At 38.8% G+C, this 24,504-nt stretch overlaps 1 protein-coding gene across 1 annotated transcript in view; it reads right to left on the reverse strand.

The window, feature by feature from the left end:
• Window positions 1-264: 264 nt before the first annotated feature.
• smoc1 (SPARC related modular calcium binding 1) overlaps window positions 265-24,504 on the reverse strand; it is a 73,939-nt gene continuing 49,699 nt past the window's right edge. Inside the window, exons 8-13 of the mRNA XM_056255073.1 lie at window positions 20,522-20,714; window positions 19,143-19,225; window positions 14,928-15,033; window positions 13,657-13,901; window positions 12,317-12,350; window positions 265-1,599 (exon numbers count right to left, since the gene is read on the reverse strand). Coding sequence (XP_056111048.1) covers window positions 1,560-1,599; window positions 12,317-12,350; window positions 13,657-13,901; window positions 14,928-15,033; window positions 19,143-19,225; window positions 20,522-20,714 — 701 coding nt within the window. The 3' untranslated portion in view covers window positions 265-1,559. The remainder of the gene's footprint in view (window positions 1,600-12,316; window positions 12,351-13,656; window positions 13,902-14,927; window positions 15,034-19,142; window positions 19,226-20,521; window positions 20,715-24,504) is intronic.

Consider the following 24,504-nt stretch of genomic DNA (forward strand, 5'->3'; position numbering starts at 1 on the left):
CATGTAACACACACACACAGGCACACATGCGCGCGCACACACACACACACACACACACACACAAAACAAACACATCTTTCCTAAAGTAGAAAGTTATCGAAAAAGAAATAAGGGGTAAATATATTTATATATCTCTATTTTTATTGTTTTCTTGCAAGACGTTGAAAGTATCACTTTTGGAATGGACAAGAAATGATCATTTCCAAAGCCCAGTAAATGATGACATAGATTGTAATTTTGAGTCAATGTAAATACATCTATTTATTTCTTTTTTTAAAAACAATTACCCTTTTCTCGTATTCGTTGCTGCAACATAACTACTACACAACTGATTACATTGGCTGAGAAAAAAAATGCTTTCGAACACACTCCATTTATAGTAAGACCTACATGAACCTCCTGATTTAGAAAATCCTCTTCTAGCCAGAGAAGAAAATGCGAAAAAACAAAACAAAACTGGAAAAAAAATACAGTGGTACTGAATGATTACATTGTAATTTTCCATGGTATTTACATGTCACTCCTAAGTACTTCAAAGAATACCATGGAACATGTAAAAAAAAAAAAAAATTGTATTACTATTGTCTATTAGTGTATGCCAAGAACTGATATATGGAAAAATGTTACACTCAAGTATTTCTTATGAAAGGATATTATAAATATGGATCCTAAACTAGGCCAGTTGCGTGCATTTATCAGTCTATAGCAATTGGAAACCCCTGTACTATCTAATGTTGCATGTACTGTAATGTTCAAGATTTGATAAAACATTGTGAAAAAGCAACACCAGTTGCTCAGTATGTGAGACACACCATACTTACAGAATAATCCATTTGAAGAAAGCAAAGCTAAGCTAAGTGTTTCGTGACATTTACTAAACTAATTTTGCGTGATAGTGTTTTTGACCTCTTGACTTCTGAGCAAACCATGTAGAACTTACTGCTAATTCTCAGGCGATGTTTGGGTGTACATTACTAGTGTCCTGAGGTGCAAGACTGAGAGACCGTAGCTAATGTTTGTTGACAGAAAAGATTTCACTCCATTTCTTTTTCACTAATGCTCCATTAGTTCCGTTGCCAAGGTGAACAAAGAAGCAAACATATTGGTTGAATGGACATTTTCAAAAACAACAGAAAACAGAAGACATTTAAAAGACAAGCTTATTTCCAAAATAGAATGCTTGCTTTTTTTCTATTTTTGAATTGACATTTAAAAATGACTAATTCAAAAACAACTACATAATACTGTCTGGATTAGCAGTGAGTGTGGATGTGCTGAAAATGTGGACGGTAGCAGATAATTGTTCAACACTTACAGTCTGTGTTCTCTGACATAAGTTGTCAATCTTTAAGTCATATTAATAAAACGTTTACAACACAAACAAATGACATTATAAAATGCCTAACAATGGGAGGAGAAAGTGCAAATATTTTGGCTCCATGATATCATTTTCATCATTTTTTTTTTCTTGAGGAACCTCTTAATAATTTCTCAGAATCCTTCGTTGAACTCTTCCAGCAGTGAACAGATGCCTTCCCACTGTGCTTCGTCCTACTGCCTCATCTTCTGGAACTTTCTGTCTTCAGACCAGACGACCTACTGGAAAACAGACAGTGTGGTGAGACAGGTGAGCGGCGAGGTGTTTGCGCTCAGCTTGCTGGCCTACAGATGCGCCAAAACACAGCCATAGCGTGACAAGACGGCAGCATTCTTGAGATTATCTGCACTCATGCATGCACACGTTCACATATGCGCACATACATGCACCCTAGATCTTGTCTGCGATCTCACACACACACACACACACATGACAAATAGGAAGAGAGATATGGGGCAAACAACATGGTCGGATGTGTGTGCTTTGTCTGCGAGCAGAACATCTTCAGATGCACCAAATGCATTCAAGATATGTTCGATGTCAGCTCCAAAGATGCACTGGCTTCCTTCAAATGATGTTGTGCTTATGCGAGCATCGTAATGTTGTTGAAAGGATAAGAGGCCATGTTTGTTCTCTTTGCAAAGTCATTTGGGAAACAGACACTTCCCCTGCGGCTGATGTGTAATTCTTGCTCTACTGCTACCTCCTTGTCTTAAATTCTCTCACTTATCCATTTTGCCTTTGAGGCTGGGACGTTTGACATTAGCCCACAAATCATTGGTGATTCATGCAAATTGCTGCTTCTCAGTATAAAAAGTATCCCAACATGCGGCAGAAAGAGTATTTATTCACGCCATGTAAAGTACAGTAAGCCATAACGGACTGATGTGGCGTGTAATTGGATCATGATGGCATTGGGAACAGGGACATTTGGTGTCCACAGTTTGGGCCATAGGACTCCTTTTGGGGCTATCAATCAGAGAGGAACTTGGGAGATGGGTAACAGACAGATTGCTTGCAGATGGCCGCTGTAGAAGGGAGTACAAGACTTCCAGTGAAGAACCCCCTCCCATACACCATGGGGGAAGGGACTGACAGGCGGAGGGGGGTCCCGGGCCCTGGAGAGTCCATCAGATGTGTGTGTATGTGTGAGGTCAACAGCAGGCATTTGGGGGTGGGGAAATGCAGGTGGACACTCAAAAGGAACAGACCTGCTTTATCACCTATGCTGAATTTATTACTTGCACAAACCTAAGCATAAAGTATACTTCAGTTTTTACACGAACACTTACAGTAGTTATTCAAACCGCGGGACATAATTGCGCCATTTTACCGTTTCTACAGATTAAAGTGAGTGGCGCATCAAAACAACAAGCTGTTGTGGCTCTCTGGGCCAAGGATTCTCATCTCTGATGACTATTTCGAGAGTTTTTTCTTTCTTTTACAAAGTATACTATGGGCTGCCTTGATGGAAATGTATAACTGTTCCAAAAAAGTCTTTTCTGGACTTCCGCTGGGAAGGAAATATAGAGACCGGACCTCTTGGAACTTTAATTGAATACCCCTGCTGTGGCGTACTGTATGCATACAGCCAAGTGCATTGCCTTTCCAGAACTTATGACTGATAAAAATGTACTCAGTTAAACTACAGTTCTGTCATGACAACTCTTGGAGTGATTGGTAAGGTAATGTATATGACAATGTTTATATTTTTGGTTTTGGTGGAATAGATCAGGGACTTGCTACTGCCAATTAGAGGTTGCACAGACTAGTTGACTTTAATGCTTTGCTATGATGCAGAAAGCTTGACGTCGACTAGTCGCTGGTCATGGCCTATAGAGGGCGCAACAGGATAATACAATTTTGAAGTCCACTTTTACGCTCCGTTTCCAAAAGTTAAGGCCTTGTCCACACGGACACGGTTATCTTAAACCGCAGTTTTTCCTACAGCGTTTAAAAAAAAAATCCCGTCCACACATGCTCGGTCTCCGTCTACATGAAAACGCAAAAACACGCTATCAAGCGCGGTCAAGATCATGCCACGCCAGCAGGCGGCGATATAAACCTTAACCGAAAAGCCACGTTGGCCAATCAGAAGCACAAATCTGACATCAAACACAGCGGATAACGGCACATGATGTCGCAAGCCAAAACCCCCGGTTTCACTGTCTACACGACAACACTGTAACCTGCGTTTCTGAAAATCCTCACCCTGGCAGGGGTTTTCAAAAATGTTCGGTTTCAGTGCGTTTTCGTGTGGACGAACGGCCGAACCGCGTAAAAAAAGTCACGGTTATAAAAATACCCGTGTCCGTGTGGACAGGGCCTAAGATGACAAATAAATGATTACTCCAAGAGCACTCCACAAGATGTGTTTGATTATACCATCTGGATGCACAAAATGTATCGGATGAATGCAAGCTTTAAACAGCTTAATGTACACGCAAGTTAACCGCCATTCTGAACTAATGCGCTGCTGCATAGTAACGCACAAACAAAGCTTGCACATCACGTGCAGACCACACAGAAACATTCAGTAGTGTCACTGTTCTGTGATTTATCAATAAAATAGCTTAGAAACTGAAAAGTTCTAGCATATATTTCTTAGTACCTAAAACTCACAGCTTCACTTTTAGTAGAGAGCCAGGTAGAATTAATTCACATGCATTCGGCTCTCTCACCGATGCATTCATATACATGTAATTTTTACTGTGCTACTTTTATCTGTATCTGATTTAGAACGAGCAGAAATCTGGGAGAAATATAACGACCCCAAAACAAAAGAACTGATAGAAATAAGCTGAATACACATGTGAATAACACACGTGAATAACACACGTACATGAATTACCCATAGCAGATCTATACAGGGGAAGGTGGAGGGTTTTTGAAAGCGCTGAACTGCCACAGCAAATGATAACCAAGGATATGAAGGTTGAGCACGAGAGCTCATTGGGTACTGATACAGCAGGAACCAATCAGCTGTGCCATATAGAGAACCATGTGATTGCAAGCAGGTTGAGTTAAGGACCTATCAGCCAGTTACTGAAGCGCTCGTTAAGGCAGACATCTATTGTTGTTGTGGTCTAAATAGTGTGTTGTTCCATCCCTTACATTTCCTTTTCAACTGAAAAAACATGGCCTGCCAGTGTTACCACCCACCTAATAATTGCAAAACAATTCAAGACGTATGCGCAGTAAAAAAAAAAAAAAAGGGCTGGATGCACAGTATGCACATACTTATGCTGACTTGCATCACGTGCACTCTACGCATACCCTAGCGCACGCGTAAAAACCAAAGCATACTTTTAGCTTTAGTTGAAACCACAACCTTTGGGGATTACCTGACTAAAAGTGTCTCTGCTAAATTTAAAGGTGTACTGCGGAGGATGTTTGCCATTTTGTGTGTACCCTGATTCACTGCGTTAAACCTACAATAATGATTGATATTTTGAGTTGGATTTGGCAGGAAATTACAGATTTATGTCATTTGTCCTTGAATGCTTATATCATGCTTGTAAGTAAAGGTTATTATGGTGTGCCGTATGCTTCTTACTTGCGCAGTCAAGAAATGTTTCCTCTTGTAGGAGTTTCTCTTTAATGTCAGGGGGTCTTGGAGTAGAATGACAGACCAGTCATACGAAAAACCACAGATGTATTTTCAACCACAGATGGTGACAGAGAGGCCACAGTTCCATAATGCACCTTTAACTTTGTCAGTATAGCATAACAATCCCTACGCTACTTTCATAATACTGTAGTTTTTCAGTAACAACCTACTTTGTCCAACAACTGTCACTATAAAATTGTGATTTTTAATGTCTTGCGCCATAGCTTTACAGTGAACTTAAGTGAGGTTTTAGACGCTACATGCGGTCCTTTCTCTGGATAGTCTGTTGCAAAGTCTGATTCATTCTATTCAATTGGTTCGCACATGAAAATGAATCAATAACAACTATTTCGAGTCCCTGCAGAATTGACTAGCTTAGCTATAGGATCACTCATTGTTTTCACCCTGATTGCTAGAATTACCCTCTTAGCTTCAATGTCTTTAGCTATTAGCTTGTAGAATAGATACCTACTTTGTCAAAAGAGCAGTTTATTTAACTGTGGTTGAACTGTTTTAAATTATACTTAGCTTGCAGTTTTATAAGCTACATAATAGTATAATCAAGATAGTTTCCCAACACTGACAGAAACATGTTATACTGTAGTTATTATATTTATCACAGCAAACATACCTATTAAACATAGTTGCGGGGGCGGTTTTGCAGCGAATTTGAGAGTATGTCTTGTTTGTCTGTTAGCGTGGAGAATTCTTTTAGCTCTCAGTGTCTGCATACTCATTCTTCTCAAAAGCCCAATTCCCTTCGGTAATTAACAGGCACCAGAAAAAGGGTCCACTTTGGCCTCTACTCTTTCAGAGCGGTAAAGTGATGAAATGACTGTGCCATTAAGGACACAAAGCCTCTCCCTGCTCACCCCCGTCCCCCTCATCTGATAAAGGCCGGGGAAACCAGATCCAGTGTGTCTGAGAGCTGCTTTACCTGACTGCTGATCTCTGATTATAGGCCTTACATTGGAGACCTGGAAGGGGAGGATACTGCCTTGTGGCAGAAAAGGTGTGCATCAAGGTATCACTGATGCTGATTCATAAACGTATATTGTGCATGATCTGTTCAACATTTAGAGGGGTACTACTAGTATTCTGCAAAATCAGGTGTTGATACAGAATATATAGTGGTTCTCGACTTGCCTTGCTCAAGGACTTTTAAAGACTTTATATTGGGCATTAAGTGGAAACCCAATGCAATACCAATAGTGTTTAGAACTCGTCAACAAAAAATGTCCTTAAACTCAAATACTGAACCGATATATATATATATATATTAGGGCTGTCAGTTAAACGCGCTATTAACGGCGTTAACGCAAACCCATTTTAACGGCGTTCATTTTTTTTATCGCGCGATTAACGGTCTTTTTGGCCTAGCAAACTTTGTAGTTTTTTTCACATGCTTTTGCAACAGGACGCGGCATTCATTTCAATGGCTTGAGCCGCGCAAGGACGTTTTGTTGCTTCGTCGACCAAAGCGCAAGCGGATCTAGCTTCACCGTAAACAAAACAACAGGCACGCCGCACACACTTGTTTGGGCTTGCTAGCCGGCCAAATAGTTGGTTAACGTTACGTTTTGAGTGGATGACGAGCGTGAGACGCCGAAATGGAGGCCAATAAGATTCTGAATGGAAAGTTTACTTTAAAAAAGTTGCCAAATGGTTCCATTGACAAGACCAAAGTGATCTGTGTGTTTTGTCGTTGTGAACTGAGCTATCATCATCGCAGCACGTCCAGTCTGAAATACCACTTGATGACCAAGCACACACACATACACACACACAGCTGATGCGAATTCTCCGCCCCCTCGTCAATATCAGGACCTCGTCAGTATTTCTTTCACCCTTTTATTGATGGACAGTGTTACATTGTGTGAGAGATTATTTGCTCCAAGTGAGAATGTTAGTGTGAAATTGAACAGAGTATATGCCAATGTTGTTTTCAATAAAAAACATTTGCACAAAGCAAGCCGATCCACTTTTCCATGTTGATAAGAGCATTAAAATGAGAAAAAATAATGGGACAAAAAGAAATAAAGAGACATTTAGAATAGATAAAAATGTGTGATTAATCGCGAGTTGACTATGTCATTTTTTTAATCGTTTGACAGCACTAATATATATATATATATATATATATATATTATTTTACATACTCTCAGATCTGCAACCTGCATTTCTGGACCACCGAAAATATTGGGCACTGCAAGAATCAGGAAATTGAAAGCAATTTCTATATAATCTGAACATACAATAAAACTCAAGTTAGACTTGTGCTTGTATACAAAAGGCTACGGAAAATGACCTTTTTTTTAAAAAGAAGAAAAGCGAGGACGATTCACTCCCAGACAGCGCCAAATTTCCCAAGTGCACAAGTAGTCTGCTTCCTTTTTTTTTTTTGCATACTCCATAGAAAACATCACTATGATGTCATCCATAATTATCGCAAATGACAAAGATCCAACAAATCAGTGTGTCTGCAACATTCTCCCAGCCAGATTGCTTAAAAAGCGTCTTTTTCACAAGGCTAATGGCACATACAAACAAAGTCTCTTTCTAACGCAAGAAATAAGAGTTGAGACTCACGTCTGCTCTCAAAATTAAAGCAAACAAACCGACGTATTTTCCAGCTCACTAAAACTTCTTCAGTCTGACATCTACTTTTAGTCCATCCAAGAGCAACTGGAGCCATTGTTAGCACTTAAAGCACAGTTAAGAGACATGCATGCTATCTCAAATATGCTGCTAAAACACTATAAACTGCATTAATGAGAGGAAGTACCAAAATAAGTGTTACAATGCACTGGTAGAATCTGTAGAAATGTGCAGAGCAGGTGAGTCCCATATAGTGATATTTCTCCTTAAACAATTAGCCTGGAAGGATGGCCCACCCCTGTTTTAACAGCCCTCTTAATTTCCAACAAAAACATAAAAGCTAAGCCGCGCATTAATAATTAGTGCGTTTAGTTCTGAGTTTCTTACATACAAAGAAAAGAATGCCTGTATGATAGATGGTTTGATAGTGAATAGCATATTCAACAACACTTCATCTTGATAAAAGAACTTTGTATCCCGCCTCCCAAAAAGCACCATTTTACATATTTATTATAGTTTTACTTCACTTTTTCTTCAATATTTATTGCATATTTGAATAAATCTGTCATAGCTGTAAGCTAATAGTGCTTATCAATGTCAATGTTTAAGATTACTAATCAAATAAATGTAGGTGGGCTGCTGAACACGAATTCCAGAGCGAAGCTTCAGTTGACAGTATGGGATAAGATGTAAGTAGCTGAACTAAATATTTAATATTTGACAGCTGTTTTATGACAGACACGTTAAATGACGGACATAATTAATCAGGGATTTAAACTAGTAAACAGTTAATTAACAAACTAATTTTGCCATTTTGAACTGAAAATACACAGTTCAACTTGATTGTGATTAATGTGTATGTGTTAATTGTAATGCGATTCATGTAATGTAATTCATAATTGTCAAGGTGACAAGTCAACACACATTCAAGGAGCCATTTTCAACGTATTAGACATACGATTAATGAATGAGCACATATTGTCAGTGAATTTAATAAGCTAGGTTTTCTGGTAGCCCTCAGTAAATTCATTTGTGGTGCTCTTCGGTTTTGACCGAAACATTTTATATTATAGTGTTTATTTTATTTTTTACTTCATCGGAATGATATGAAACTTGGTAAAGGTTTTGGCACTTGCTATGTGAACGCACACACATGCACGCACGCACGCACGCACGCACGCACGCACACACACACACACACACACAACCTTGATTAAAAAAGGTTAAATGGCCCTGAATACGCGTGTCACGCTTGTACCGCATTGGAAATGAATGGGGAAACAATTTTCACACAGTGGAAACGTTTGGTACTGCGCCCAAACAAAATCTTACTAAATGCTCATATTTTGACATATCAAAATTAAAATTGGAACACGACTTGTTTAGATTTATGGCTTTGGTTTTCTCACAATTTTAGAGTAAAACATGAAAAAAAATTTCAGAATAAACTTAAACCGCTAAAATGTTTTTTTTTTTAAGTTAACTTTTTGTTTTACTTCAGCAATAATCAACCAAGTCTCTTTAAAAATAATTTATAACAGTTGAATTTTGAAATTTCATGCTCAAAAAGTGGTTAACAGGTAATAAATGGATTATAACTACATAAATATAATTTAGCCCCAAACAAATCCCCTAAAAAAAAACTGTTTTTTTTTCAATAAAAAAACATTATCAAAATAAAATATAGTACATTCATTACATTGAGAAAAGGTCATTTTTGACCACCACTTGAGGAGCACCAGAGGGTTAAGAAAACCTCAATTTTGGCACCTCTGTATTTATAAAACCCTGCGAATAGCCCAGGTTATAACCATATATCCAAGTGCACAGTGAAGTAAGGAGCATCCTCAGCATTTTAAAGAGATAATTCCGGTGTCTGGATTGGAGCAACTAATATTGTAACTAAATAAAAGTTACTATTTGTCATACATTCACTGTCAAACAGCCACAGCCAGATGAAGGAAATGTCCATTGGCTCTCATCACGTTGTAGATATTTTGGCAGTGCACGGTCCCAAATCCCGACTACATCAGACTCATCAATTTTACTTCCAGTACACTTAAGCGACAAGACATAAAACTGTCTTTTAGAAGAAGCTTGGCCCAATTCATCAACCCTCGAGTGTGCACACGAGAGGGGGGGGTGTTGAAAAGCAAACTCTTTGGCTGTGGGCAGGAGAAGCCCCCTCAGCTCTCCAAACCAAGCAGCTGTTTACCTTGGCAGTGCTAGTCACGGTCCACTGGGCCTGAGTTTCTGCCCGTTCCCGGCCACTGTTTTTAGGTTGAGGTGGGCAGCGCCAGGGTAAACACATGAGCTCAGCCCTCGCTGGGTCCTTGGTGGGTCTCTGCTAGGCTACCAGAACCCACAAGCCAGGGTAAACAGCAGCTATGCGACTAATAACAAGGGAATCCCACTGGTCGGAGAGCGAGCTAGCGAGAAACGGTGCTAGTGGGCTAGCGAGCCTGTCATCAAACGCTAAACACCTAACTACAAGCAAAACACTATGGCTGGCAAAAGTCAGACAGTGAGCGCAAAGGAGCGAGAGAGCGACTTGTCATCGTGCTATGAGACAGAACGTCTCTGCTTTCTGCTCTGTGTCTCTGTCTCACTCGTGTGTGTTTTTTTTATTTTTACCGTTTTGGAGACAGTCTCGGTCTCAGAGCTATTACAGTTGCCATCATTTCAAATAAACAGTCATGCTTCCAAATAAGTGTGTTTTTTTCTCTGGCTCTGAAGAAAATATCACTGAAGACTACCACTAATCAAATGTGAAGTAAATGGTGCCACAAAGTCTTATTCAAACCAGTTATAAAGCTGCGCATGACTTCTGAGCGTCTACACACAGGAGCCCAATGAATTAAACCTCACGCTGTAATTTAGCAGAGAGAAACAGGTGGGTCTGGACACACTGAATTATAGCATTTAGATAAATAATTTCTCCCCTTAAGTTCCACTTTAGAGAACCGCAAACCAGAGGAGGCAGATATGGAAAAGCACATCAGGATTAATATCAAAACCACACTTTCCTTCTCATAACCTGGTAATATACAGCTATATTCATGACAGCACTATATCATTTTTTTTTTTTTTTTTTTGCGATGTAAAACGGAAAAGAGTTAAAAAACCCAGTGTCATGACTCCTGGTGGTTATTTTGGAAATCGTATTCTCCTACTAGATTTATGAGGTTGGAAACATTTTACAGACCTTCTAATGCACTTGTCATTGCTTATCTATGAAGCAGAACAAATGATGTGTTTGAGGAGAAGAGAGTAACTCCAAACCTGCAACTTTTGTCCAACAAAAGCTATTAGACGGGATGTCTTCTTGTAATAAGTAACATAAGTAGCAAGTCTCTCGGCCAGTGATGGAGTAGCAGGACTTCTGGTGCAGTTAATGATGGGATGTAGCATTATTTTAACTCGATCAGTGGAGGATCAGGTGGACTGTGGGATATATCGCGCCATCCGGCATAGTTATCTGAGGTTAAGTAGTTGCTTCCAAGATCCAACCCAAGGGCTGTTCACCATAATTTAGCTGGTACATGACCTCACTACACTATTGTGCACATCTTATTTAATTTGCTTTGCACATAGTCAATAATGCTGGAAATTTGGCTCACTTGAGCTGCATGAGCCGAAGCAGAACAATGAACGGACATTGCTAAACAGAAGCACTTTGTTAGCTGGTTAATTAACTCATACCAGCATTCTAATTCGTCACTGTCTGGTGAAAAAAGTAGGAGAAGCCACTCTATTATAATCATTTTCGCTTATAATAAATTACTTGCCCTTTAGAGCGCGCAGGCGAAGTGCACTAAGTGTGTTATCTTGTGTTTCGAGGCAGACGCCTGCTGTTCGGGAACGCAGTCGTGTAATACAGTTCTGGAAGGTAATTAACCACTTTGACGACAGACTTTGCTCAGGCATAACCAAAAACACCATTTCGGACGCTGTGCAAAAAGATCGGTCTGCTGGTTACCCAGACAGATGATATGCGCATCTTGCCATTTCCGTCCAGATGTTTTTTTTTATGTGATATCCCAAAATGCGCATAATAGTAGGTGGATGGAAACATTGCTATTGTGAATATGCTCTTTCCGTAACAACAACCAACAACACAGACATTAAACTGCTAAAGTTTATCACAACAATAGTGTTATTACAATAATGTACTTACCGTAATGTTATTTCTAAGGTTTTTACAACAGTTTCCATATGTTGGTTTTGTTGTGATTTCATTTGCACTTTCTTATCAACTAAAATTTTGGCTTAAAAAAAAAAGTGCCTACGAGCAAAGATTCATATTTTCTTTGCTGAGATGACGGCTCAACAGCCTCTAGGAGTTGAATGTGAATTTTCCACCAAATTACTCAAAGTAATGATGTCACTTTCTTTTAATCAACAGTTTTTTAGACCCTGATTATTATCTGAGAATAGTTCACTTCTGATTCAATTACATACAGCACCATGACTACCATGAACAACTTTGATTAAAGTTATCCAGCTCACAACGAATACATGCACACACAAACGCAGACACAATGTGGGTGGCCATAAAGATGCATCATTCATGCCGTCTCGTAAAAAGCCAAGGTTTATATTGTTCACTACATTGCTTGCTATCTATTCATATTGTTAATCTATTATAATTTCTGCTCTCTGCAGCTGCAGAGGCAAATGTTAGTGCGAAAGCAATTAGTCAGGCCTTACTGAACAAATTTGTCCCTTGCCTTGTCCCCTGACTGCTGCTGCTTGTAGTGCTACCTGCAAACAGAACATACAAGAAAGACATGATGTAAGTTAATAAGAAGAAAAAGATCCGAGTAACATGTTTCCCCAGACAAGTGTTTCTACTATCGATGTTTTCACCATTTTTTTCCTGTAGTCAGTAACTACTGAATCTTACAAAGATGTCTCTGTGCCAGTATTGGACTGTTATACAGTCACTTAGAGGAGTTATAAAGAGTGTTTTTCGGTTGTCTTTCCTGGGCCATGTTCTTTTGGGCGTTTTAGCATGAACTCAAATTGTGATAAAAAGTAACAAATAAAGCAGCATTGTGAGATATAAAATCACAACTGTGAGACTTAAAGTCACGATTGGAGTTAAAAAGTCATTGACATGATATCGAAATTAATCAAAATTAAAGGGTTAGTTCACCCAAAAATGTAAATTCTGTCATCATTTGGGTGAGTAAGTCATGACAGAATCGTTTTCATTTTGGGGTGAATTGTCCCTTTAAGTCTCAATTTGCAAGATATAATATTACATTGCAAGATATAAAGTCCCATTGTGAGATATAAAGTCATGTTGTTTGACAAAGTAGCAATTGCAACAAATTAAGTTACAATTCGAAAGATATTAATTCACATAGCGAAATAAGAAATTGTAATTATGAGTAGCAACTTCACAATTAACTGTTTTCAAGAGCCTATGGGGAACTTCATGACTTTCTCTAATCTTATTGGAACTTATAAACAAATTTTGCATTAGTAATATGCATCAGTGGTTTAGCACATAACACAGAGACACAACGCTACTGTTTTGGACAGTCACATTTGTAAAAAATACATTTGTATTCTGTAATAATATGATAATAGTATTAATAATATAGATACACTTCAATGACATATGTCCACTGGTTTAGATCAGAGGAAACAAGGTTAATTTAAAAAGAAAGTAGGAAGTCATTTCCAACAAAACATGAGGGTTAATGATTGACTAACTACTGTTAGCTAAATTTAATTTCCTCCACAGGAGCTTAAATGCAGAAACCTATAAACAACCTTGGAAATATCTACATTCAATTGTTTACGGATTTATTTACAAATAATTTCGGTCAAACTTTTATACTTCCTTGCAATGTAAATACTATTACCAGAAACTTCTAACTCCAACATATCAAATTGGTAGGAAGTTGACAGGAACACCAACTTTCATTGTGTATTCAATGAAACAGGAAGTACCAGGGGAAATTAAGAAACTTCCGTAATAAGCTCGCCAAATGTGGTTCCACCAAAGCACTTTATCATCCGTTTTTATATCATAAATGCGTTCAGAAAAGCAGCACACCCTCTTTATTGACTCCTAGGCATCCTTTGAGTTCTTGAAGGGAGATGGTCTTGTCCTTGTTAAGGTCGCAGTAGTCGGTGAACTTGCGGGCGCATCGCTTGGGTTTGGCTTTCTTCTTCACGTAGCGCTTGAAGGGCTTCATCTCCTTCTTGTTGATATCGTGACTGCCATTATTATCCAGCTGGGCAAAGTACCAATGAACCACCCGTTCCTCCAGTGTGTGGCTTGGGTCAGGCTCAACAAACCTGGAGCAAAACAATCCCAGTTGGAGGAGTGTACTGTATATTACTTCACATATAGTCAAATTTACACAAGTCTGGCTATTATAAAACTAACAATTTAACTTTTTCACCAGAAGCTAATGAAATGATACAGACTGCATCACAATTCGGCAGATTCAATTGTACTATTTGAATGGTATTCTATATACAAAACTCTAAAATCGACACAACTTATCAGAACTTTTTGTCCTATGTGGATTTTAATGGAACCTCTTTTAAAGAATTGCAATTAAAACATGATAAAATTGATTGATTTACATTGTGTTCAGACTCTGAACTCATATCATCCTTGGCCACTAGGCACTAGAATATCAGAGAAACGTGGAAAGTTGTGGGAAATTTGTCAGGCCAACTCCACCATTGTGGTGGGACGTTTTGCACAAGTAAGAACTGCTACTAAATATACGGTGTATACTCATATAGGGTAACACTTTAGTTTAGGGACCAATTCTCACTATTATCTAGTTGCTTATAACAAGCATTCATATTACTAGGATATTGGCTGTTTATTATTACTTATAAAGCACATATTAATGCCTTATTCTGCATGACCACATCCATTAATCCTACCCAATACCTAAACTTAACAACTATCTTACTAACTATTAATAAGCAGGAATTAGGAGTTTATTGAGGCAAAAGTGTTAGTTAATAGTGAGAATTGGACCCGAATCTAAAGTGTGATTCTCAAATCATTACGACTTTGATGTAAAAATTTAATTTAGTCATCAAGTTTTGCAAATAAACACACAACACTATAGTAGCAATATTTTAGAGAGAATGTTAAATACCACATTCATTTGAAAAAGCAATTTCTGATAATTATGCCTTTTCTCAGAATATTATTATTCTACTAATTTTATGACTTTATTCTAATAACAATTCAGTTTTATTCTCAAATCGATACAAATGTATTCTGTATTCTATTTATTTATTTAAACTAAATACTGTTGCATTTGTGAATAACGCATTCCTTTATTAAGTTCTTACCTCCCGCCACCAGAGGGGGTTGGTGAGTTGATAGCTTGCACCATGTCAGTAGTAAGGGCATCCAACAGGCTGGTTATGAATTCCACTTTCTTTCCCTCTGGACACCCTGTAACATTTAAAGAGAGACCCACATAACCAAAAGCATTCTCATTTAGTCTTACAGCAGAACACAAAAGAGCTATTTTTAACATTAAAATGTCCTTTTCAATGTTGTTTTCAATTACGCTCACAGTTAGAGAGGAAAGTATTAAGCTGTCCCAATGAAATATACAACATCATGCAATACGGTTGTTCTAACATAAACGTCAACGCTGATATCAGGCTTAACATCTTATAGCAATTCAAAGATAAAATATGCCAAACAAAAGATGTTAGCATTTGCAAATGCGTGAGTGCACATGTGAAATGTAAAGTAGCAAACAAGCCCGATCGACAAGGTGATGAGGGCACTTTCGCAGACCACCGCAGCCCAGTTAACTTTTACGACACATTGCTGAACACCTTGGGTAGCGCCTTTTTTTAACTGTCCCAGATGCTCGGCTGCAATGGCGTGCACTACTTGAGTCAATGTTTCGGCCTTAATTGTGTCTCTTAAAGGGTGACCTATAACAGAAGAATGTAATAAAATAATCTCAGTTTACATTTTCACTTTGGTTAATTTTGGTTTTCTCGTGGCATCCTCACTCTAGTTTAGCTGGTTCAGGGCAGTTTGGGAGGTGGGGCCCTGTGGCTTACCAGGTGACTCCAATTAGTATCTGTAGGGTTTGGACAAGTGTGATGACGTGCCGGCTCAGTGCTTCTCAGCCCAAGTGTTAAATTAGAACATATGGAATCAGACGCATCTTGTCAAACTTCCCATATTCGGCAGATGTATACTTCATAACGCCAGCTTGTGGGAAGCCCTGATGTAGACCATCCATGGGTTTGTTTGTTTATTTGCACTAGTATGATGATGCTACAGGTGGGTCTTGTAGTGGAATTTGGCCTGTGGAAATAGTTATAGTACATCTATCCAAAAGTTCTTCCCCCCATTCCTGTATTAAAAGGATGAAACCAAAACTCTTTGCTCTGGTGCCAGGTTGCACTCAAGTAGAGTACATAAAAATAATTTGACTGAAGTCCCCCCGGGCACTGACAGCACCTCTCGGCCCCCCGCTGCTGTCCTCCCCAGTGGTCCACACCGTCATAAACTACTCCACACATCTGTTACCCAGTCAGGAGCCATGTTTTACTCTGTAAACTTACCAGATGGGGAATTAAAAAGGAGTTACAATGAAATTCTAAATGAAAGGGAAAGAAGTGGAACGAGCGAAAGCCTAATATTTCAAGGGAAAACCACCTTTAAATGCTAACATGTGGTACTGCATGTTCTTGCAACCATTTGTCAAACATTATTAGCAAGAACAAAAAGAAACCCATACTCTTATTTATTGTAAGCATAGTCAAGGATTAAAATTAAAATATACAACACAATAATTAACATATTAGCAATATATGGAAGCTTCTTTCCGCTACTGAATACAAAAATAATAAAGGTAATTGTGACTTTTTTTTTCTCACAATTGTGTGATATAAACTTGTTATTGGGAGTTATAAAGTCAGAATTGCCTGATAAAAACTTTCAATTGCTTGTAATAAAGTCTTAGAATTGGTCATATGTCAAAATTACGAGTTTATCTAATAATTCTGAGAAAAGACGTAAGAATAGCAAGATATAAACTCACAATTACAACAAGAAAAAAAGCAATTGCGACTTTATAGTGAAGAGACAAGGGATTCTGACCCCAAACCTTCAGCAATAGCATCTTGCAATTCGGAGAAAAAAAAAGTCAGAATTGCGAGATATAAATTCGCAATTGTGGAAAAAAAGTCGCAATTATCTTTTAAATTGTCTTATTCTGTGGCGGAAACAAGCATCCAAAGCAATATCAGTCATTGTTGCACATAAAACAAAATAAGAAATAGGCTTTAGCTAGATCATAGCCATTAGCTGCTACTTGCTAGTTAGTTGCAGGGAAGGATATTCTTATTCTAAAGAGCATCTGATTGGGAAAATAATCAATAAATAATCTATAATTTTGATTCATTGTCCCAGAAGAGAAAATAGACTTTGAGGAGTACACTATCATATAGCTTATTAATGACCTCAAAGCTAATAGCTAATAAAGCTAACAAATGACTGGTATAACCAGTCAGGAACTATCTAACTATTTTAGAAATTATTTAGCCTACATATAAACAGAAGGAGTGACATGTAATGTAGTAATGAAGACAGTTAAGCCGGTCGCACACCGGACGGCAAACGCCATGCCGTATCATGGACAACTCACCAGTATCGCACACCGATGCACACAAACAGTGAATCTCAACACCGATTCAGTTCACTTCAAGAACAAAGTGGCATCAATGAATTTTAAAGTTTCGTATTTGGAAAAACAGGGCAAACGTACAAAGAATGTGTGATCAATATCGTTATAGCTCTCTATACGAAGCATATTGATTTTTTCAAGCCACATCAAATTAAACGTTTCACTTAACAAAATGCACAATACACAGTGGCGAAGCCTGTGTGCATACACTCACAGAAAACAATGTTTTTGAATGTTAATGAAGTGATGCGGCTTCTCGTCCAGTGTGTGACCCCCTATAGTCCATAGTTGTGTCCTAAATGACATGATATACATTATGCACTTATACTACACACTATGTACTCTACCATCTAGTGTATGGCATTCATGCCAGGTTCAGACTACACAATATCAGCCCCATTTTGTCATGATCCATTTGACTTAGGGTGTTGTGGTGATTCGTAAATGACAAAGGCTTTGGGATCATTTTATGTTGTATAGTGTCATAGCGGATGACAACTGATGACGACTGTCTGCATTGCTTTGCAACGTCCTGACAGAAAGACTAGCATGTTACATTTTTTCCGTCACATCTATGACGTTGACCAATAGGAGCACAGAAGCTCTTCCATACACAGCTTTCAAACATGGCGAAACGAAAGAGAGAAAGAGAGCAAGAGAGCAATGGAGCAGAGGTTTGTGGAGCTAGAGCAACCTTTATGATGTTTCCTCGATGGACTACAACCTAAAAAGATAAATGCTGGTGAACGATAGCAGAGGCGTGAGTTCTGGAATTAGCATTAAGATAGTACAACCATTGTTTGTTTATGCTCTTCTTTCCGGAAGTCATTCACTAGTCCCGCTTTCTTGATGACATCACGCATGTCGTTAAAGACGACAAACGATGATTGTACTATCTTAATGCTAATTCCAGAACTCACGCCTCTGCTATCGTTCACCAGCATTTATCTTTTTTAGTTGTAGTCAGAGACAATTTATATAGAGACATGCCTCTTCCTCAATCCTCAATACAACTATATAGGGAAAACCCGTAACGCCAAAGATGGGGGTTGTATGCACATGCCCCGCCCCTCCCGCTGTAAAGCCAATCGTCTGCTTTTAACAGTCAAGCCGGGAAACATTTAAGCCTATCGTCTGGTTCCACTGACGCATGCGCACAGTTGAGGTTAGCGACAGCGGAGACGAGAACCCTTGCGCATGCGTAGTAAACGTATAACCTGTGGGTAAAAAATACCTTTTAAACCTTATTTTGGGGCAAAGTCATCAAACTTTTTCAGCGATTTTTATCATATTTTACTGCTGTTTCTATACAAGCAGTTTTTATGTCCCGGTGACCAGTGAAAGTGCAGTTCTGACTCTCTGCCCATTCATTTAGATAGGAGCCTGGTCTTGTTAGTCCGAAATAGCTGCCCGGAGGCGTTGCCAAGATGGCGGCCGAGTGGCATGACTTGCCTAAAAGCACTTTGGTGTAGTCCATCGAGGAAACATCATAAAGGTTGGTGAACGATAGCAGAGGCGTGAGTTCTGGAATTAGCATTAAGATAGTACAACCATTGTTTGTTTATGCTCTTCTTTCCGGAAGTCACTCACTAGTCCCGCTTTCTTGATGACATCACTCACATCGTTAAAGACGACAAACGATGATTGGTTTGGAAGCAACATGTAGTCGGACATGCTTCTTGTCCACGACATGACAAGAATTTAAGAGTCAAAATCACACAATCTGACAAAAATATTGTGTAGTTTGAACCTGGCGTTATTTATACTACAAAACAACACAGAATAGTGTATAAGTATGCAAATTGGGAGAATTTGGGATGCACCTCACGTCAACTGTTCTGCTCACCTGTCAGATCCCTGTCTCTAAAAGGATCTTCCATCTCTGAGTCTCGAGAACGAGCCGCACTGTCACATTCTGGTTTTTTATACCTGATGGAGAACACAAACATGAGGCACTTTTACAATGTTTATACATCTTCTCCTCTATTATCCGTATCTGTACAAAGCCACACAAGCCTTATGTGGAGTCACATTTCTTCAGTTCAGTCTGTCGAAGTCAGACATCTGAGAGTGAAAACATGAACACACTGGAGAGCTGCTTTATAGTAGAACTTGAGGTTGTAATTCTAATTGAAAGCGACATTGACATTTTTCATGTTTACTACTGTAAAGCTGCTTGCTTTAAAACAATCAATTGTATAAAGTGTTATATAAATAAACACAACATGACTTGACTGGAGAGCTGAATTGCAGTTCTCAGTAATGCTGCAAAGGTATTTTGAACTTACCCCTAAGTGTAGAATGAAAAAGAACTTCGCAGTGAATATATCATGGCTTTTATGGAGTCTTTTGACTTGGGACAGTAGGCAGCCATCCAGAACTTCCTAGCAAACGCTTAGCTATGTGCCTACAACATCTCAGAAAACTTTGACAACCACAAGAATATAGACTTAGCAACCAAATCATCATGGACAAACATCACGCATTTTTTTGTTCGTAGAGAATGCAGAGTTTGGCCTTCACTGTAACAAGCCTTCAGAGATGCAGCCATACAAGTCCTGTCTCAGTTAACACAGCTATCCAAACACATGAAGAAATGACAAACCCTGAGTATTTGATTTAATTGTTTGATCCAATTTGGTTCACTGGCTTTTAGTAAGACAGACATAAGAATGCATGACACTGCAGCCTCCCACAAGAACAACAAGAAATCTAGGATTCAACGGAAACATCCAGAACATCTATCCAAAGGATCACGCCATCTCAGCATGGTTCAGAGGCAGCATGGGCTCCATGCCTGAATTCAACTTGCGAATTTCGTTCAGCAAGAACCAGTTGGCTAAACCTTCTCAATGTTTCCAGGGCAAAAAAAGAGAGTAATTTACACATCTCCAAAAGTGGAAAATAAATCACAGCTCATAATGGGTAGAAACACATCAGGACGTGTCACGCTTTCAATTTGAGTGCTTTCTAAACAAAATTCAGCACTGACAGCTTTGCTCATGGAAAAATAAAGACTGTGGTTTGGAGAGAAAATCGATTGTCATAACATTCCACAACTAAACTAATCAGTCGCATTGGATGATCGCCAGTCTTTTAGCATTTTGAGATGTTTAGAGCATGCAAGCTCATCCAGAAACATGTCGTATAAATAATGAGGTTACAGCACAGATAATTATGTCTTGATTACAAAATTTGTCATAAGACAGTTTGTTTCTGTCTTACCTTGCAGAAGTTCCAGGTATGGGTCTCCCAGTGTCCACCAGCACACACCAGCAGTAACCAGTGGACTGGTGGCACTGGACCGGCTTGTAGAGTCCCTGCAGGCCGCAGTCAGGGATGAAGATGGCTTCCCGCGGATTCTGCCGAGCCTCATCCTGGGCCGTCTGCCTCTCCTGGTCACAAGAGGGAACTTTCTCTAAAACCATGAGAAACACACTCAATACACAGAAATCTCTCATATCAGGTAGTGCACTTCAGGTATGGTTTAATATTCTTCAACAATGGCAATAAAGCAATATAATAGTCTATATACACTCACCTAAAGGATTATTAGGAACACCTGTTCAATTTCTCATGAATGCAATTATCTAATCAACCAATCACATGGCAGTTGCTTCAATGCATTTAGGGGTGTGGTCCTGGTCAAGACAATCTCCTGAACTCCAAACTGAATGTCAGAATGGGAAAGAAAGGTGATTTAAGCAATTTTTAGCGTGGCATGGTTGTTGGTGCCAGATGGGCCGGTCTGAGTATTTCACAATCTGCTCAGTTACTGGGATTTTTACGCACAACCATTTCTAGGGTTTACAAAGAATGGTGTGAAAAGGGAAAAACATCCAGTATGCGGCAGTCCTGTGGGCGAAAATGCCTTGTTGATGCTAGAGGTCAGAGGAGAATGGGCCGACTGATTCAAGCTAATAGAAGAGCAACTTTGACTGAAATAACCACTCGTTACAACCGAGGTATGCAGCAAAGCATTTCTGAAGCCACAACACGCACAACCTTGAGGCGGATGGGCTACAACAGCAGAAGACCCCACCGGGTACCACTCATCTCCACTACAAATAGGAAAAAGAGGCTACAATTTGCAAGAGCTCACCAAAATTGGACAGTTGAAGACTTGAAAAATGTTGCCTGGTCTGATGAGTCTCGATTTCTGTCGAGACATTCAGATGGTAGAGTCAGAATTTGGCATAAACAGAATGAGAACATGGATCCATCATGCCTTGTTACCACTGTGCAGGCTGGTGGTGGTGGTGGTGTAATGGTGTGGGGGATGTTTTCTTGGCACACTTTAGGCCCCTTAGTGCCAATTGGGCATCGTTTAAATGCCACGGCCTACCTGAGCATTGTTTCTGACCATGTCCATCCCTTTATGGCCACCATGTACCCATCCTCTGATGGCTACTTCCAGCAGGATAATGCACCATGTCACAAAGCTTGAATCATTTCAAATTGGTTTCTTGAAATGAGTTCACTGTACTAAAATGGCCCCCACAGTCACCAGATCTCAACCCAATAGAGCATCTTTGGGATGTGGTGGAACGGGAGCCTCGTGCCCTGGATGTGCATCCCACAAATCTCTATCAACTGCAACATGCTATCCTATCAATATGGGCCAACATTTCTAAAGAATGCTTTCAGCACCTTGTTGAATCAATGCCACGTAGAATTAAGGCAGTTCTGAAGGCGAAAGGGGGTCAAACACAGTATTAGTATAGTGTTCCTAATAATCCTTTAGGTGAGTGTATAGTGAGCTGCAATGTACAAACATGGACACCACATGGAAAGCATGAGGCATGGCGACAGTCAAAGTTCTCAGAGAGGTGGTATCCTTCATGTAATTCCAGTTTTTCTGTTTGAATGTCTTCGTCTTCTTAGCAGTCTTTTTAGAACCACAGTTCAAAGTGGAAGAACTTCCAGTTCTTTGTTGTTAAAAGTGCTTCCGTTTGTTTAGCTTTCTTAAGACTGTAGAGAATTAGGCAGCTTCCTTTTAACCTCCATTTTAGGTCTCTAACTCCCTATAACTTTTTAGTCCCTCTTCTTGTACTCTGTACAAAGACGGAAAAAGATTGGGATCAGTACGTTTTTATCATTTTTGAAAGAATATTCATGTTCATGAAGGCTGTATTTACATAAAAATGCATTCAATTTTTTTTTTTTTTGCTGCTTTACGCAGTGCATAAACTGTGATACAGTGTCAACTTGAAAGTTTAAAAGAGAAAGTTTGAAGAACCGCATTTATTTGAAATATAAATTATTTGTACGTGTCTTTAAAATGTAAAGGTTACACTTTATTTCGATAGTCCACTTCAGACATTCTACTAAGTGAAGTTGAACTGATGTAACAACTTTGCAACTACATGTCAACTAACTCCCATTAGAGTATTAGTAGACTGTTAGGATAGGGTTAGTAGAATAAGTTGACATGTTCTTGCAAAGTTACTTGTCTGTTGGGGAGCATCAAAATACTAAGCAAACAGTCTACTAATACTCTAATGACTGGTAGTTGACATGTAGTTGCAAAGTTACTTATAGTTAGTAGAATGTCTAAAGTGGACCATCGGAATACAGTTTTACCAATGTAAATAATTAGGCCAGATTTTCTACAGGCAGCATAACATTTGCAACACAAGTTTGAGTCATGTATCCACTGTTTCAATCTTTTCACCATATGCTCATTTAAAGGTGCAGTAAGGGATTTCTGAGAAACACTGTTGATATTTGCAATCAACCCAAACAAACACACCCCTCCCTTCATTGCTCCGCCCCAAAATGCACAAACACACAATATAAGATTGGATGTCTCTTTATCATAACTGAAGTGAAGGAAAATAATGCTTTGTGAAAGATAAAGTGAAGATAACAAACAAACAGCGCTGGAAAGCTTTTTTAATATTAACGCGGGTCCTAAAGCTCTTGCCTGATCACCCTTTTTTTCCCCAGTGATATTCATCTGAGCTTTTCTCTTTTGTAATGTCTCTCAGCCATCTCTCTTTCTACAGTCTCTCTTCAAATCTCACTCTCTCTCCTCCCCCATCATGAGATGACACGCCCCCCACTGCTGATTGGCTACAAGTGTGTTGTGCTGCTCGGTCCGATCCACTTTCAACAGCGTTTCTCAGAAATCGCTTACTGCACCTTTAATTTGAACAGATTTTAAGAGACGACTTTACATTCATGTTAACGTCATTAATTAACACTGTTGCAAATGTTTTCATTAAATATATGAATTCAGTCTATCTGTGAGTTGAACCAATTCAAGTCCTGAAAGATCTGTGCTGTAAATGTCCATTTAGAATGGAAATTGTGTAACTGAGATCAGCTACAATAAAACTTTCACTAAAATTGTGTTAAAATGAATTGAGGCAGAATTGACTTAAACACTTTCAAGGGGCATCTTTGCCCCTTTTCTTTTCTGAGCCATTAGGATTTAATTTTCATGTATTTATTAACACAAAGGACACTTGAGAGATGTTCTTTTAAATGTTTTAACACCTTGTCTCATAAAACTCTTTTTATGTTGAAATCCATTTAGTACACTGCTCACTTGTAGTGCATCGGGCCAAGTATAATAGCAGCAGATGTTGAGTCTAATCCAGCTAGCAGGGTGCTGAAGAGCTTTTTAACACTCCTGATTGATGTCATTTTTAATCAGATGTTTAGTGAATATCGTGCCGCAAGAACAGTTATCAGAACCGCTGTTTTCCTCTGCACGACAGCCCGGGACACTCAAGCTGTTAATCATTAGATTGGGCAGATGCATAAGCTATACAAAACTCTCTCAAGTCCTTCCTTTCTTCTTCCTCGTTTCAGTTTCTTCATTCTTGTAATGTTAAAAGTAAGGTTGTGAACTGATTAAAAATGGAACTAATTAAGCACACAAGTTAGACAATAAATCCCAAAATAAATGAAGATTCAACACAAAGGACACACACACACACACTGTATAAAACGATACCTTTATTAAATGGATTTTTTATTTATTTCTGAGGTTAAAACTAGTGATTATGATCATTTAACATATTTTAATGTTTGAAAAATGTTTTGTATTTTAATAAAACTACATTGTGTACAAATATGTACATATAGGCACGTATTTTAATAAGCCTGGGTTGGAAATAACCATCTTAAACAGGAAGTGAAAAATAAAATGGATGGAGCATTGTGTCAGATATTTTTTCTTCTTTCAACAGTCCGTATTA

This window comes from Rhinichthys klamathensis, unplaced genomic scaffold (assembly GCF_029890125.1).
Source record: "Rhinichthys klamathensis goyatoka isolate OS25496 unplaced genomic scaffold, OSU_Roscu_1.1 h1tg000117l_1, whole genome shotgun sequence".
NCBI classification, from domain to species: Eukaryota; Metazoa; Chordata; class Actinopteri; order Cypriniformes; family Leuciscidae; genus Rhinichthys; species Rhinichthys klamathensis.